The sequence below is a fragment of the Petaurus breviceps genome, unplaced genomic scaffold (genome assembly GCF_028583685.1).
Source record: "Petaurus breviceps papuanus isolate PSGF00001 unplaced genomic scaffold, PetGlider_PUasm1.0 559, whole genome shotgun sequence".
Lineage (NCBI taxonomy): Eukaryota > Metazoa > Chordata > Mammalia > Diprotodontia > Petauridae > Petaurus > Petaurus breviceps.
The window spans coordinates 1085585-1102933 of record NW_027186377.1 but is presented as its reverse complement, the minus strand read 5'-3'; the positions used below and the strand labels follow the sequence as shown (position 1 = coordinate 1102933).

The 17349-nt window shown below is 49.7% G+C and overlaps 1 protein-coding gene across 1 annotated transcript in view; it reads right to left on the bottom strand.

Moving 5' to 3' along the window:
• Positions 1 to 4543: 4543 nt before the first annotated feature.
• APOB (apolipoprotein B) overlaps positions 4544 to 17349 on the bottom strand; it is a 35018-nt gene continuing 22212 nt past the window's right edge. The window contains exons 26-29 of the mRNA XM_069102981.1: positions 9216 to 16709; positions 8121 to 8235; positions 7710 to 7893; positions 4544 to 6091 (exon numbers count right to left, since the gene is read on the bottom strand). Of these exons, the coding sequence (XP_068959082.1) occupies positions 4544 to 6091; positions 7710 to 7893; positions 8121 to 8235; positions 9216 to 16709 (9341 nt within the window). The remainder of the gene's footprint in view (positions 6092 to 7709; positions 7894 to 8120; positions 8236 to 9215; positions 16710 to 17349) is intronic.

Sequence of the window (17349 nt, the reverse complement as noted above, 5' to 3'; positions counted from 1 at the left end):
TCACTTCTGAACATCTTTTGTAATGTCACTTCTTCAGCACCTCTTGTTGATTTCACTTCTGAACATCTCTTGTAATTCCACTTCTGAAGCATCTCTCCAATAAGCCCTTTTCTCTCCTCTGATACAGTGTCCCTGCCTGTACAAACCCCAGCCCATCACACCTGGGTGCTGCTGAGAGATCTCCCTGTTTTAATTCTCCTTTAGTCCTTTGCTGTTATTGTTCAGTTATTTTCAGTTGTGCCTGACTCTTTGTGGCCTTTGGTGTCTTCTTGGCAAAGATACTGGAGTGGTTTGCCATTTCGTTCTCCAGCTCATTTTATAGATGAGGAAACTGAGGCAAACAGGGTGAAGTGACTTGCCCAAGGTTACATGTGTCTGAGGACAGATTTGAACTCAGGAAGTCCTCTTCCTGACTCCAGGCCTGGTTCTCTATCCACTGTGCCACCCAGCTACCCCATAACCAAAGGAAAGAAGACTTGTAATTCCCAGGAGACAATATCTAAGGAGAGCCAGCAATAATATAAAAAAGCACAAGATGTGGGCAGCTAACTATGTGGATCAGAGGTCATGATGTAAGGAAATAGATTTGGTGCCACAGGTGTCAGTGAGACTCAGTGGGTGAAAACCTCTTACTGGGAAATGGTTCTGGAATAGTCTTCATCATTCACAAAGGAAAACAACAGAGAAAAGGATTAGTAAGGGGAATCTATTAAGAAGTTTGGAAATCCAGAAACCAGAAAGGAAAAATTAGTGGAGAGTCCTTGGGTAAAGGCCAGCAGAAGGAGAAATAGAAGCAATCTCATTCTCAGAGAAGGCTAGAGACCACCTAGATAGGAGGAAGAATGAGACAAGACCTCAAACTTGGCCTGATACTGTACTATCCACCAGCCATACCCACACCAGGGCTCCCTCACTACCAAAAGATGAGCAATGCAGAAATCTATGATTCCCTCTAATTTCTTCTTCAAATTGGGAAGGAAGCCAAAAAGGAAGTCATTCTTCTTGACCTTCTAACCAACAAAAGGGAGCTGACTGCTGATGTAGAGATGATGAGAGGCTAGGAAAGTAGGGAGGGGTGACCACGCCTTCACTGCTTGGGATAAAGGAAAGGGAACCTGATCACAGTTGGACCTGCCCTGTAGATTTGGGGAGAGCAGATTTTATAGGGTTCAGAGGGAATGTGTCTAATGGCCTTATAGCCAGTGGAGAAGGTTAGCCCAAGAGAAAGGGGAAAATCTCAAGAATGAAATTCTGGAGACAAAACAGAATGTGACTGCACAAGGAATTCATCCTTCATCTCAGATTTTTAAAAGACATTTGTTGCTGTTCATCCTTCATTTTCAAAGAGGACTGATGAAGTCACATGGTGAAGACTTGCCAGTAAATTAGACTAGCATGAAGCAGAGCTGCACAAAGTCGTAGGCCTCACTCTCTCTTTCAGAGCCATTGGAAGCCAGTGGAAGGACAGGATCAAGATGACTCGTGGTGGCCCGGGATGCAGAGGGTGACCTTGGACCAGGCTCCGAGCGCTCCTCCACAGCACCAGCTTCACCTGCCTTCGTGGCTGTTGGAACAAATTGTTCTCATCTCCCCATTCCACTGGGGGAAGTCTTCACATGCTTGGGGAGACACCCCTTGACTCATCAATGGGCTTGAAGCCCGCTGGTTACCCTCACCCTGGTTTAGCCCATCTGCCCAGATGGTTTACTTGGCTGTGGCCACCACACATGCTATGGCTTTTCTGGGAGCCTCCCTCCAGAGGGGCCAGCCTTCCCTGAATACCCCATACACTCCAAAGGCACATGTGGGCAGATAACTGAGTGCAGTATTAATAACTGACATCTCTGTGGGGCCGGGCTCTGTGCTAAGCACTTTACAGATATTGTCTCATCTTATTTATTTATGTGATTTATCTTTATACAAAATCTTAGCATAAAAGCCTCGTGTGAGTTGAGATTAGCAATGACTGCTCAGTTTTTGTTTTATTTTATCCTGCTTTGCCTTGCTGTGTGTTGTGAGGACGAGGGAAGCACCCAAAGAAAGAATCACTCTCCACAGTGGAAGGGGTGGGTGCTTGCCACATAGGAGGCACTGGAGATGTTTATTCCCTCCCTCCCCCTCCCCTCCTCTTCCCTTCCCCAGCTCCACTTTCATTTTCCTGTTTCTTTTTTTTTTTAACGAATGGAAAGATAGCACAGAAATGGTTAACAGGGAGTTTGAAAGTGAATGTAAGTGAAGAGATGAGAGCATCTGACTCTCTTAGATGATTTCAGTCAAGTTACTTAGCCTTAACTATGCCATAGGGTCTTGTGATTCCTGAGTGGGTGCCAGGGACGTCTGAAGGGTCTTGGAGAGCAGTTGGGTGCTGCAGACCGAGGAATCTCAAATCCCTAAGCCGGTGAGCTTGGCCTAAATTCCTGGCAAAATTCTGGCATGCATTATTAAAGGAATGAATTGTGAGCTGTGATGTGAATGGCATTTAAGAACTTCCCCACCTAACAGGCCTCTCATGGAGCCCAATTAAAGGAGGTTTCTTAGGGGAGGCTTGCTTGTAGGAAGGCTTTCACACCTTTTGCTAATTTCTAATTAGGCTCTGAGTCAAGGGGGTTGTGATGCCTTCTGGCTCTCAGAAGGGTATATATACTTCTAGCTGGTGTTTTGCTTTGGGGGGTCACTTATGAGAAGGGTTTTGTGATTCTCTGGTCCAGATTCTAAGTGGCTGCATGTTCAGAGCTCCCTCCTGCTCAGATGTAAAGGCTCTCTCCATCCAGGGAGGTATGTAAAGTGTATAGTTGATACAGGCAGTCAGAGCTCTGTCTGTTGGTCTTTATTTCTCTGCTTGCATTTTCTCTTAAGTTCATGGTGCTGACTTTTCCCCTGAACTTGTGAATGTAATTAAAAAAGATGGCTGACCCCTTGAACAACTCTCTTTCCTAGTAAAGCATATCTAAGGACCTGTGCCCACAGCTGTCCTGGGGATGCCAGTGTGGTTGCCATTACACGAGCCTTTAGAAAGGGAAGTAGTGATCACAAAATACCAACAGGGCTTCATCAAGAATAGGTCTTTCCAGACTAACCCCATTTCCTTTCTTGTCAAAAAAATTGGACTGGCAGATGGGGGGAATGATGAAGGCGTAGTCTTTTTACAGTTGCGTGGCTACAGTAGGGCCATTACTGTGTGACATGACAGCAGTCAGAATTAGCTGAATGGCCAGGTCCAAGAGGCTGGGCTTGGCTCTCTGCTGTTACTGCTGTTGTGCTTGTACCTATCCAAGGTCTTGGGTAAAATATGAGCCAAAGAGGGGCTGCTGAAACCCTGGTCCCAGGATCCAGAAAGGCCTCTGCAGGCCAGAACAACAGGCTGAAACCACTAAGATGAAATGAATCAACACCAGTATATAATTCTGCACCCCAGTTCAAGCAATTGATTTCACAAGCAGAGGTCATGGCTAGAGAGAGCTTCATCGGAGGGTCTGCCATGTGGAAGAGGGCCATAGAAGAAAGCACCAGGAACAGCGGCAAGGGGAACATTCACAGGAAATTTGATTTAGGGTGTATGGGGGTGATGTGGGGGAGGCTGGAACAGATAATTGTTGGAGGCCCCTTTGCCTCTGTGGAGAGAACAAGAAGACCCAAGGGGTGAACCGCACTTTACAACATGCTTTCTCTTCTGGGAGTGGTAAGACACCATACCGACATCATTAAATTGGGTGCCCTGGGCTCTAGTCTGAGCTCTGGTTCTGGGCAAGGGTCTTCCTCTTCTAGGGGCTTTAGTTTTTGTTGCTTTTTTATGTGCGTAAAGGAGGGTCAAGACTAAAGGTTCTCTGCAGTCTTCTCCAGTCCTGACTTAGAAGTTGTCAGGCTGAGATGGGGGAAGGAGGTTGAGAGGGAGCCCTTCCAGTGCTGTTGCTGACCCCGACACCTTGGAGAGCCAAGCCTGGCAGGGGCCACAAGCAGGAATCACTGCCCAACTCATCTTTCTAAGGCTGAGGTCAGTGTGTTACTGATCAAAATGGGTCATTGCTCCCGAATGCATCTCCAGGAGAGAGCTCTCAGTGGTTTATGAGAAACTGGTCACTCAGCTTAAGGCAATGTAATAAACAATTCATTTATTTGTATTTTCCAAGTCCAGAAAAGTAATTCAGATTATAATTTTCATTCTCCCTCCCTCCTTGCAAAGCCACAGTTCCGCAAAGTTCAGACACCCTGATTAACAGCACCTGTAACCATTCCAATTCCATATTTATTCCATTTAATTGCATGCCCTTGGATGAAGATAGTTCTTCAGAAGGGGGAGGCCCATGAACTCCAAGCTCTCCCAGGGTGAGTGGTGCCATCTTTGAATACACTACAAGAAATTGGCTACTCAGGCCTCCATGGCTTCTTCAGCCACCCAACAAGCAGCTGCCCAGTGAGCTGGCCATTGGCGAGGGACTGATCTGTGACTCTCTCCTTCCTTCTTTCTGGAGTTGTCTTCTCTGAGTCCCTGAAGGTTTTCCCCAAGGACATCGGCCTTTAGTTTGGGCTCTTTGGTGAATTGGTGCTAGTGAAAAGGGTAGGGCACATTGATGGTCAGACGATGGGTCTGAACATAGGTGTTCAGCCCTCCGGCAGTGGCCCCCCGAAGGCTGTGCAGAAGCTCAGCCAGGTACTTGAGGAGGGCATGGAAGCCTTGGACGGAGAGGCTGATGAGCCTCACGGCCTTGTCATTGGCCCACTGGAAAGCCTGAGCCAGGCTGTCCAAGGTGCCTTGCAGCTGCATGGCAAGCTGTTTGTGATGCTCAGCAGCCTTCCTCCTGGCTGCAGCAGCCCACGCGCTGATCTTTTTCTGGGCCGCCAAGGAGACCTCCTGGAGCCTCTCTTTTCCTTTTCCTTCAGCATCATGGAGGAGGGTGAGGAACTCCTGGACATTTGTGTTCTTGAACCTTTCCACTTCATCTGTCAGTTTAGAAGCCCAGGTGAGAAAACCCTCAAAGGCTTTAGATTGGAAATCCTTCAGGGCCTCGATGATTTTTCTGGCCAAACTGATGAACTTGTCTTCAATTTCATAGTATTTCACTGTCCATCCAATGACATTTGGGTCCAGATATTCTTCCCGAAGAGTCTTGACATAGTCATGAAGCTGGCTTAGTTTTCTAGAAATTTCCTGCAGTTGGGTCAGAACAAATGCATGCAGATCCTTGAGATCATCCCTCAGGTCTCTTAGTGCGTCTGAGGTGAAAGTGAGAATGAAGCCAACAGCCTCCAGAAGGTCACTTTCGAAAGAAGCAAATGTCTTCTCCTTTGAAACTTTAATGCCTTCTTCTACCATGTGGAAAACACGGTCAGTGAATGACCGCAGAGAAAGCAGAATGTCTGAAAATTTGGCTTCTTGAAGCAGACTGAGTTTGTGTTGGACATTCTGGGAAAAATTCTCCAGACTCTCTCTGAGCTCTGTGAGCTGGAGGCCCAGGAAGGCTGCCTTCTCATCCAGATCCTTTACATAGGAAAGCAGTGCTTCTAAGGCCCTATGGACTCTGGAATAAGCCCAGGAGAAGGCCTTGCTGGCCTGGTGCAGGGCCATGGAGTAGAGCTCATCACCAGTGTATCTGCTGGTCTGCCCTGGCAGCTGGAAGGAGCTGGCCTGCAGCAGCTCGAGGCCCGAGTCCAGCAGCAGCAGGGTCTTCTTGTGCTGTTCCTGCATGAGCCACAGGGCCCCATCGAAGGCCTTGCTCTTCAGATCCTGGAAGCTGGCGTGGTCTGCCTGGTAGAGGCGCTGGGCGCTGTCCTCCCAGTGCTGGAAGGCTGCGGCCACCTCCGCCTCGGCCTCGTCTATCCGGTTCAGGGCCTGCTGATAAGCGTGGTCTGCGCTCTTCTGGAGGAGAGTCTGCAGCTTGCCTGAGGCGCTGCTGAAGTCCAGGCCGGTCTGCTCCCGGTGACACCTGTCTGCGTAGCGGTAGAGGCTCTCTCCTGCCCGGTGCCAGGCAGCTCGCAAGGTCTGCCCCAGCTCGGAGGCCGTCTCCTCGTTCCAGTTCACGCTGAGCTGAAGGACGTGGGGGCTCTGCCGGGACATCACCATCTCCGCGAGCTCCAGCTTCCGTTCAGGAGAGACCTGAGCAAAAGAACAGGGCAAGCGGAGGGGAAGCTGACTGTTGGCAGCATCTGGTTCCCAGAGCAGCTGGACTCCTTTCTAATGGTTCTCCAATGGAATTTGTACTTAAGCTTCATTGGCATTTGCATATATCTCTATCTTTTTCAAACAATTTCATCTACCTGATTCCTCTTCATTATGGCCACCATTTATACCCTTCATCCAGAAATCACAAGGTGCTGATGCAGAGGGGCCCTCATCACCTCCTGCCCAGCCCCCTCCTCTCCTCTGACTCTGACACCCCCTGGTACAGACCCTCATGCCCTCACACCTGGAGGGTCTGCTTGCCTTGGGTCCCTACCCACTCCAGTCCATCTCCTCACCTCCACTGCCCGGAATTCTGACTCCTGTAACCAGAGGAGTCAGCACAAACAGACCCTGTGGCCCATGGCCTTCCTGGTCTCCACAGCCACCAGTGTCCTCCCTCTCAAAATGATTTTTATGTATACTGTGTGCACTTATCTAGGGGCCTAAGTGGAAAATAAGCCCTTGGAGGGGAAGTACTGTTTCCTTTTCTGTTCTTGTATCTCTGGCACCTGCCAAGACCTGGGATGCAGAAGGTGCATAATCAATGCATGCTGAAGCCTAGACAATTTTCTCCCCAAATTCCCCTTTGCAAATCGGAGGGAGGGAGATGTAGCTGAGGTGGCAGATGCTTGAGTCCATCTGGCCCAGCACCTCCTGGGATGAATGAGGTGAAATGACTCTGCCAGGACCCCAGGGGGGCATGGAAGCTCAGGCCTCCGACTCTCTCACATCATACCCCAGGACAGGTCTGGCACACCTTTTATCTGCTGGGGGAGATGGCATCAGAGACCAACCGAAGGTGTGGAGGAAGGGATAAGGGAGGCTGGAGAAGCCCACCTGCCCGAGGCCCTAGAGCCAAGCCCTAGCCCAGAGAGGGCCCTTCCTGCCTCTGCCATTGGGGCTTTTCTAAACTGAGGGAGGGACACAGGACATCTGGGAAAGGGGGGGGAAAGGGAGTGGCTCTGGAAGGAGAAGGGCGCCATCCCATCAAGCCTCTGATGAGCTTCAGAAAGCTGCTGGCCATCAAGGGTCCAGTGGCCTCTTTTCAGCCAATTCTTCCTGGCCCTGTTTGGCAGCAGTGAGGGTATTATGGCAAGAGCCCTGGGGTGAGAGTAGAGGCCCTGGGTTCCAATCCCGACTTGTTCCTTTACTAGCTGTGGAATCTTAGCTACTTTCCTGGTGGGCCTTGGTTTTCTCTTAAGTAAAATTGGAAAGGAAGGAGCTGGACTAATGACCAATGGTGTGATCTCCTTTACAGTCAGATCAGAAATTTGCCTCTGTTGGCAAAAGGGCTTTGGAGACTGGAGCCCTCTGGGGAAGTGCTGCCCCTAGCAGGCTTAGATGGGGTGGCTGTCCGTGGAGGCACAAGACCAAGCCATATGTAGATTCATCAATAAAATAATGACTCCTGAGGATAAAGCAAATGAACCTGCCTGTTTCCAGAAAGCAGTCCTTTTGGGCCCCCAGACCCAAAAGCTCCTGGCTCTGTGGAACATTCCTGGGGTACTTTGCCCACTACCCAGCTGGGCTGGCTCACCCTGCTTCTGCTCACCTCAGGACGGTAGTATATCTTTTCTTGAAGAACTTTGGGGCTTTTCTGGGAATCCAGGCCTAGAGTACCGATAGGGGGGCAGTAGATTGTCAGGGAGAAGCTGTTTCTGTCTTCCTGGTAGTTCATGAGGACATTGGTGAATGTGGGGCTGGTGACTTTGAGGGTTGTGGTTTCCTCCAAGATTCTGAAAAGTAATAGTCTGTCCTCAGCCAGTGGTCTTGAGAGCCAGCCCACTTCCTTCTGCTCTGCCAGGGCTCATCTCCTCAGACCCCACCCCTTGCCATCCCTGCCGAGGCCAGTGTCCCCATACCTCCCCAACTGGAAATGCCTGCTACATCCTCTGGATTGACGTTCTGCATTTTTACTGAACTGAATCCTGGCTCTCCCTTCTTTACAAGAGGCCATACTTACTCAAGGCCTTGAGCCCTGAAGCTGTCTTCATACTCAGCACTCAGCTCCTTATGGGAGAACGTGCCCGAAGCCTTCCCCACCAAGACACCATCTTCAAAGGCATATGTGGCCCCATCTATGGGAGAGAGATTGCCCGGGTCACCAGGTGAGCAAGGGAGCCCCCGGAATGTGCACAGACCCAACAGGTAAGAGTCCAGCTGGGGGCTCCCCATGGCATAGACTGCTGGGCCTGTGGTCCGGTCCAGCCTCACATACTTGCTGGCTGACCGCTCCCTCAGCCGTAAAGTGGACATGGTCACCTGCTTTCCAGGGTGCTTGTGAGGGCCAAATGAGAAAAGGTTTGTGAAGTATGCTGCAAACTTTAGAGCTATTGATACAATTATAATTATTATTCTAAATTTCCAACTGGCGAGAAATAAAATTGCCATGATTTTGGAAAAACAAAAGATTGTTTATAAAAAAAAAAGCCACGACTTGAATATTCCCAGGCCTGGCCTGGGCAATGGCTTGTGTGGATTCAGTTCTCACTGAGGAGAACCCTTGTAGGGCTGCCTACTGCCAAGCCACACTCTGGAGGAGGCAGTCCTGCCCCCCATGAAAGCTGCTTCTGAAGTGTCTGCATGGGGGGAGAAGGGAGGAGGGGGAAGGAGGAGAGAGGAGGAGGAGGAGGGAAGAGGAGGAGGAGGAGGGAGGAGGAAGGAGGAAGGGGAGGAGGAGGCTTGTGGGCGCCAGCTCCTGCCATCAGGGGCATGTGAATGGCTGCTGTTTGTTTAATAAGCCAAGTTGTTCTTATAATGGTCAATCACCCTGGGATAGTGAAAAAAAACCTTATCATTCCATTGCAACTAGGTATAGGTAGAGTGTGTGGGCCAAACCCTGTGCAAATGTCCACCTCACATAAACATCTAGGAGATGCTTATTATTATATAAACCAACCAGTCCCAGAGGTTTCTTTTGGTCAGGTCATTTTTCAGCTGGTTTTTGTCAAGGACTTTCTTTAATTCTGAGATGCTGCCACCTGGCTTCATGCTTCCTTCCTTCCCTGCCCCCCATGGGGACCCCTAGCTCAGAGGAGAGAGTAAGCCTTGTGCTTACAGTTAAGATCGAACTCCAGCGGCTGCACAGTGCTGCTGCACGTGGCCTCGAGCGTCGTCTCTACACAGTCTTCTCTCTTCTTCAGGCTGGCACTCCAGGAGGTGTTGTGGACTGGCGACTCCACTTGGAAGTCTCCGGCCAGGGCGCCAAAGGAAGGCAGGAAGATTCCGGCAGGCAGCCAGAAGGTCAGAGTCGGGACCCTGATGTTCTGCTCAGGCACAGTGATGCTCGGCAGGTCAAAGTCGGCAATTCTGTTAGCCACCTCATTCAGATCCAGGATGGCCCCAGCAAGCGGGAGCTTTTTGGGAAGGGTGAATGAAGACAGGGTCACCTGGAACTCAGGCACAGTCACCCCAAAGAAGGGAAGTGTGGACCCTTCTGGGGCAGAGTATTCTGTGGACACTTCCACTCTGGGGAATTTTACTTGAGGCAGTGATGGTAAACTGAGGGCAAATGGTGTCATGCTGGTCTTCTTGGCTAGTCTTATGTAGCCACTCTCAAGGCTGGAGGATGGCGTGACCACAGATTTCAGTTCTGGTCCAGGGATGATGAATTCATCAGCTGTTTCTTTCACAGGGATGGAAAACCAGTAGCCGGTGTGACTTTTGGTATAAACAAGGGCGCTGGAAATTTGGAGGTGCTGTTTCTTGTTGGCACTGGTGGTCACATCTAGCTTCAAGATGTCCCACAGACTACTGTCATAAACTGGCAGGAGAGTGTCCTTCAGGAAGGACATGTAGCCTTCTAAGGAGCTGGCCGCATCCAGACGGGTTTTGGTGGGGTCATTGGACAGCTGGATGCTGTGACTGAGGGATGTTGTCTGAATGTGGCCCTCACCTTTCCAGCTGGCCCGTTGGTCCTTGAGGCTGGCAGTCAGGCTCACCACTTGCCCAAGGGAGGCCTTCTTGAAGAAAGAGCTGGGCTGGCTGGCGTGTACTTGAATCACACTGGACGCCGTCCATGGGGCCAACTCTAAAGTCACTTTGCTATTCTGTTCCCCATTTGTTGAAAACCCCCTCATCAACTGTAAATGGTTTTTCCCACTGTGCTCCCAGACAGTGTAGAAGTGCCCAACAGACGCCTCCCCAGCAAAATTTTCCTTCGCCTCCACATTCCAGATGCCGTCTACTGTTGAGGTCCCTGAGAGTTTCACGGAAGAGCGCATGCCCTTAGTGTCCAAGTAGGAGTTGGCCTCGCTGGAGATGGCCCCAGAATACTTTTGGGAAAGGACTGAGCCGCTCATGCTGCCTTTGGTTTCTGTCTCAATGGACAAGTATGGGACAAAGCTTTCCACGGTGAGCTTGTGGTCCACATTCCCTTTGGCACTGCTCTGCAACTGGGTGGAGTCAAAGTCATACCTAAGTGCGATGGAAGAAGAGATGGTGGGCTTGGACTTCATGTTCCCTGTGAGCTCCTGCTGGAAATTCACTTTGAGGACTGGGCACTGGACTTTGGCCATGGTGGTCACAGAGGCTTCCAGGTTCTTCTTGGTCAGGCTAATGGTACTGTCATGCTTCCCCTCCACAAATCTGTTATTCAGGGAGAGAGCCGTGGCTAGCTTCAGGCCCCTTTTCCTGGTCAAGCTCGTCGTCCCATCTAATTTATACTGTAAAGCATCGATGACAGAGAAAGAGGACGACCTGAAGTGAGCCACGATATCTGAGTGATTGTACAAACCCACATTCGTGTTCAGTGTGATGATGCTTGACTTGAAGGAGAAATCGTAGGTGAGGTTCCCCATGGCTGGGACTGGGATGTGGTCTGATGGTCGCAGAATCTTGATGTCTGGGAGGGTGAGCTTTTGGAGGCTCGTGGGCACATGAAGCACCGGGAACTCAAGGGATGGCAGGACTAGGGTGTAAGATGGCATGGAGAAGCCAATGCCAGGGATGGTGAAGCCAGGGGTGCTCATCTCCTTAGGCACCATGTAGCCAAATGCTGGCATCTCTGCTGTGAATGGGGAGACTTCGATGTTGAGCATTGGGATGTAGTAGCCTGGCACCCTCAGCATCCTAGGGAGCTTGTCGAGGGAGGTCTCCACTTTGTGCTTTTCAAACTTGGCCTTTGCTTCATTATATGATTTTGTTAGGAAATCTACTGCCTTGTCCCTGCCTTTCTCAAAGTGCTGATGGACAGCGTGGATGTTTGGGCTGAGGGCATCATAGATAGCTCCAAGGGGGAACGGGATGGAGTGGCTGTCTTTGTTCTTCTTGTACTGAGCATGGACGCTCAAGTCAAAGGACTGCTTGGTGGTTTTCAGGAAGTCCTTCAAGCCCATCCTTTCCCACAAGGAGAAGTCTCTCAGCTCGGGAGTTGTGACCTTGGTATAAGGCAGAGTCATTTCAGGAATTGTAAGAGGAATGTTTAAGAAATCCAGGTTGGCTTCCCCATTCATGTTCACGTGAGCCTCAAGGCTGTTCTCATTGTTTCCTGCAGAGAAATTCTGATTGTATCTGTACTGATTGAACCTGACACCTGATTGCCAACTGACTTGCTGGACGGCGCAGTTCAGAACCAGGGCATAGTTGTTGAGGAAATCGATCTTCCCGGTCAGCTTCAGGGGAAAGCTCACCTTCACGTTGCCTTCATTGGTCACTTCTGCACCAACCTCAAATGGCTGCACCACGAGGGACAGAGCGTTTTTCAAGGTGCCAGTGACTCTCCCGTTTAAGCGAGCATCATGGGTACCCATGAGCTCTCCCCTCATCTCTCCCAGAATCCCTGAGCCTCGAACATTCAATACGCTCTCACCCACGTGCTGGGACTGAGCTTCAGACTGGATTTCAAATTTGGCAAAATTGAGGAAGCTGGATTCTGAGGACAGCTTTTGGTTCACTTTTATGTGCTTGCTGTTGATGGTGTTGGACATGTCCAACGAAGCCACTGGTCCTTCCACAGTGAGCCTGAGTTGGAAGCCGTGCGTCCCCTCATCTGAGAAGTGGGGGCAGGCCCATTTCCATGACCCTGTCCCGGTGGAAGTCACGGCCACGCGCCCCAGGACCAGGAGCACGCTCAGCTCGTGGCGCAGGTCCATCTGGCTGGAAAGGTCCACTTGAGGAAGGTTCAGTTTATGAGAGTATTTTGTGTTACTGTCAAAGGTCACTTGCTGCTCTAGTTTGACAGACAGGCTGCTGTCCAGCTCCACTGTGTTCTTGTCTGTGTGGATACTGGCCAGAGTCTTTCCCTTGGCAAGGACGGAGGTCCCCAAGAACACCACCTCACTGCCATGCTCTGCCTTCAGGTACTTGTTGGATAACTCTAGGGATTCCTTCAGAATCAGCCTTTCCATTTCAGGGGCTGAGAGGTGTGTGTCAGCTTGAAAAGTGAAATCCAGGAAGTCCACTGTGGATTGTCCTTCAACAGTCATGGAGGCCAAAATCTCTGGGCTCCTTTCTGAGGCAGTGGTGTTCTCCACAAACCCACTGACATCCAGGGTGAAAAAGGGAGATGTGATTTTTAAAGCAGCAGACACTTTGCCAAAGGTTGGGATGACAACCGTGTGGGGGATGTGGGGAAGCTGAAATTCTGGGATCTGAATATCGGGAACCTGAAATTCATTTAGGCTAAGCTTTGGAATCACGATTTCTGGGATGGTCAGCTCCGGGAGAACGAAGTCTGGTACGGAGAGTGCGGCAAGAAGTGTGTCCTTCACCTTCAGATCCTTCAGAGAGATTTCTGGTAGGGGCCACCAGAATTCACTGGACATGATCTGGTCAATGGTCCGAATGATCTTAAGCTTGATTTCTATAAGGTCAATTTTAAAGGATGGAACCACGAAGGTATTGAGGATGGAAAATTCTGGGGTGATAAACTGGGATGGAACCTTCAATTCTTTCAATTTCTTTATGTTGATCTGAGCAGAAGGGATCCTTAGGTCTGTCAAGGGAACGATGAAATCAGGAGTCTGAAAAGTGGCTTCTTGGAGAGCTCGGAGACTGACCTCAAAGGCAGGCAGGGTGCCAAGGGCTGTTTTGATCTCAGGGACAGTAAAGCCATGCTCCACCAGCCTTTTCACACTCTCAGCCCAGTCTTTGATGTGGTACTGCTCAGCAAAGTCAGTCAGCTCTTTGGCAATCAGCAGCCACCAGTCCACGACATAGGTGACGAGGGTGCTGTAAACCTGGCTTATGGTGTGTAGGCCACAATGGATTTCCTTCTGAATGTCCATTTTGTAGAGTCGGTCTCGTGTGTCCTCGAGGATTTCCTGAACCCTCCCTTTGATGTCAACTACAGGAATAAAGGTCATGACATCCCAAAACAAGCTGGTGATCACGGTAAGCCGGGTGTCTTGGATCCTGTCCAGGTTGCGGGCAAAGGAGGCTCTGACCTCTGCTGCGAACAGTTTGGTGGCCTCGATTTTCTGTGGAAGTTCCAGAGCCTGGATTTCTTCATTGATTTTCTGGATCCTCTCATAGATGGTCTTGTTGACTTCATCCACAAATTGGTTGTAATCAAAAGACCTTAAGGCCTCTACCAAGAGGTCAAGGAATTTGTTCACCTCATCAATCACCTGCTCAAATTTAACTGTCTGGGCTTTCTTGACTGCCTTGTCCACAAGAGTACGCAGTTTCTCAAAATAGGCTTTGATTTCCATTTTTTTCAGGGAGTTGGTCAGTTTCTGAGTGGTTTCTTTTAGCTTGTATTGGTTGGCTAATTGGACTAACTCATCCATTAGGGTCAGGACCCACTTGTGTACTTCACCCTCATGAATGAGCTCATGGATTTTCGTTTGAAAAACACTGATCTTCTCAGTCACCTCTAAATCTTCTAAAAGATTCATGACAATGTCTTTGATATACTCAACTACACTGTTTAATTCTTGGATCGGCAATGATGTTCTCAGGAATTCTAGGTACACTCGGACATCAATGTCCTCAATGTGCCCTTTCAGCCAGTCAGCCCAAAGCTGGAAATCAATATTCTGAATCTGCTGGTTCAGCTGCTGCAGCTTCTCAAGGATCTGAGTTTGAAGCCAGACCATGAAGCGGATTTTATTTACATTGATCTTTTCAACAAATTCATACACATCTTGGATCAATCTCATCACATAATAACGGATTTTATAATTTTCATCAAAACCCCTTAATTCTTTAACTTTTTCATTGATTAGTTCTATGATAGATTCTTTTAATTTATGTAGGTCATAATTATCTTTAATATACTGATCAAATTGTATCAAGTAAGTCTGTAACTGGGATGCGATTTCATTGAGTCTGATTTTGGCATTATCTAATGAAATTTGTAGATCATCAACTGTTATCTTATGATTTTCCATAAAAGCGATTAGTTTCTCTTTTGCATTTATGATTTGTCCTTCCAAATTAAAGTTAACAAGAAGGTCATTGACCAGCTGTGGGAGCTTATCTAAGGCCACTCGGTACTGTTTCACCACGTGGTCAATATTGATGCTTTTCAGGTACTGCTGTAGGTTCTGGAGGGTGGCTAGAATGGCCCCTCGGACCCTCTCAAAATAAGCCGGCAGGCTCTCCAAAAAGGGAAGGTTGATCACATGAACATTCAAGTTCTTGTCATACTTGATGCTACCAGTGAGACTGAATTCCTGAGGCTTGTCAACAACAGTCCTCAAGTCAAATACATCGATAACATTAATGGGATCCTTGTAGAAAGATGGCAGCTCGATGGGTGAGTCGAGCATGGAGAGGTCGGCGATGGCCCCAGTCTTGAGCTCCATGCCCACTCTATCCTTGGTGTTGTAGGTCTGGAGGTCATGGTTGTACTCGTTTTTGTTGGCCAAGGCCTTGACCTTCCAGGTGCTGGACTGCTCAGCTGGTGTGAACAGGGCACTGACTTTGTGATCCAGTGAGGTCTCCACGCTCCTCTTGGAATGGAGCTGATGGCTTGAAGATGCTTTGTAATCATGGGAGAACGTAAGGGCCAGGGGCTCTGCTTTCAGCAGGAATTTGCTGTAGAGCTGACCCGTGTGCTTCCCGCCCAGGATCAGGTGCCCGTTGCCCGTGGTGTGAGCGTCCACGGCCAACACGAACGGCTCCATCACGGCGTGGAAGATGTTGCTGAAGCGCACGGACTCTGAGTTGAAGGCGGTGCTGACATCAATGGCAGAAGCCAGTCCGGCGAGGTTGGCGTTGACTCGATGGCTCAGCTCTGTGCCCTGAACCTTGCCCACGGTGTCTGTTTTGTAGCTTGCAGACAGGCCAGCACAAGTCAGGGTGTAGATGTGCTTGATTTCCTCATCCCCATAGGTGCCTTTTACGTCCCCCCCCAGACTCAGCTTCAGTGGCTCCAGCCTCAGCCTCCCGGTGCTGGCAAGGTCCAGGGCGTTGAACCGAAGGTTGTTGTCCAAGGTAGCTGAGAGAAAGTAAGGCTGAAGCTGGAGACGGAAGTTCTGTTGGTAAAGTTTGTCTTGGCTCAGCACGTTCTCCATCTTGGAGGTGAAGTCCAAGGACCACCCAGCAACAGCCAGGCTGTTCACGTGCTCCAGCTTCATCTCTTTGTAGGACCCTGTCATGTCATTGGACACCGTCAGCCCCTCTTTGTCGATTCGGAAGTTGAAGAGGTTTTTGCTGTCCGTGCCCAGAACCGTGGCCTGGTACACACTTCCCAGGGACACCTCCGTGAGCGCCACCTTTCCACCCAGGATGTATTTTGCACTGTGTTCCCGGTAGCGGGCGTTGGTCGTCACCTTCAAGGATGCTCCCAGAAGTCCCAGGGCTGCATTCAGCTCGTTCTCGAACATCAGCGAGAAGATCTTGAGGTTGGTGGTGGCACTGGTCGACATGCCATCTTGTCCAATCCTTAGAGTGGCCTTGTGGGCTCCACTGCTACTTTGGTCTGTGCCCAGGAGGTCAGCATTTAATTCAAGGCCACGGGAATTGAGGGACCCCGAAAGCAGGGTGAAGACCTTCAGGGTCTGGAAATCAAGCTGGTGCTTTGATTGGAGCAGAGCGCTCTGCCGGGTCAAGGTCAGGTCCAGCTTGTGGGCTCCCACCAGGTCAGAGTACTTTCCGGTAGTGTCTGATTTCAGAGTCAGTTGGCTATTTTCATAGGTCAAGGAAGCAGTGTTTTTTACAATGCCATCTTGTAGGTTGGAGGAAGAGGTGACAGAGAGACTCCCGTCCCCGTACCTGCCCTTCACCTGGTTGGTGGCCTGGAAGAAAGAGGAGTCAAACCTCATATTGGACTCTCCAGTGACCTGGCCTGTGCTGACGTCTCTCTGGTAGGACAAGGCACACTCGCTCTTAGCATACGAGGAGGAAGCCACCAGGTGACCGTCCACTTTGATTTCTTTGACATACAAATGAAGCTTCTTCTTTGAGTCTAAGTGGACTGAAAAGGACACCTGTGGTCCCAAGTCACTGGAAGCATCAAATGTTAGGAAGCCTTTGGAAGCTGGATTATTGCCAAGTTTTTCTACATGACTGAGCTTGATTTTTGAATCCAGAAATTTGTGGTGCAGAGATCCGTCACAGGATAAGGTAAATGTGTTCCCGTGGTCATAAGTTGTTTCCCCAGATCCTGAGATAAAAAAGAAATGATGCTGGTTAAATAAAATCAGTGCCATCTTATCCAGGGCAGCTAGGTAGCAGAGTAGGTAGAGCCCTGGACCTGGAGTCAGGAAGACCTGAGTTCAAATCCAGAGTCAGACACTTAGTAGCTTCATGACTCTGGGCCAGCCCCTTAACCCTGTCTGCCTCAGTTTCCTCATCTATACAATGAGCTAGAGAAGGACATGGCAAACCGCTCCAGGACTTTTGCTGGGAAAACCCCAAATGGGGCCACGAAGAATCAGCCACGACTGAAATGAATAAATAGGAGCCACAAACAACCTGCCCCACCCAAAATTCTGATGAAGACTATCCAGTGGGATGGTGATGCCCTCTTTATGCAGGGATCCGTCTCTTAGCGACCTCAGTCATAGAGAACACACCTGCCTACAAAGACAGATTCAGAAAAGTGGTCTGAACTTGAGAACTCCACAGCTGTAACAAAGCCCATGCACTTGATGCCAGGAAGGGAGGCAAGAAGCCCCACCCATAGCCCATCAGGGGATTGTTGGACAGACCCTGACAGTGGCTGAGAGAGACAGAGACAGACAGAGAGGAGAGAGGGAGAGGGGGAGAGAGAGAGAGAGAGAGAGAGAGAGAGAGAGAGAGAG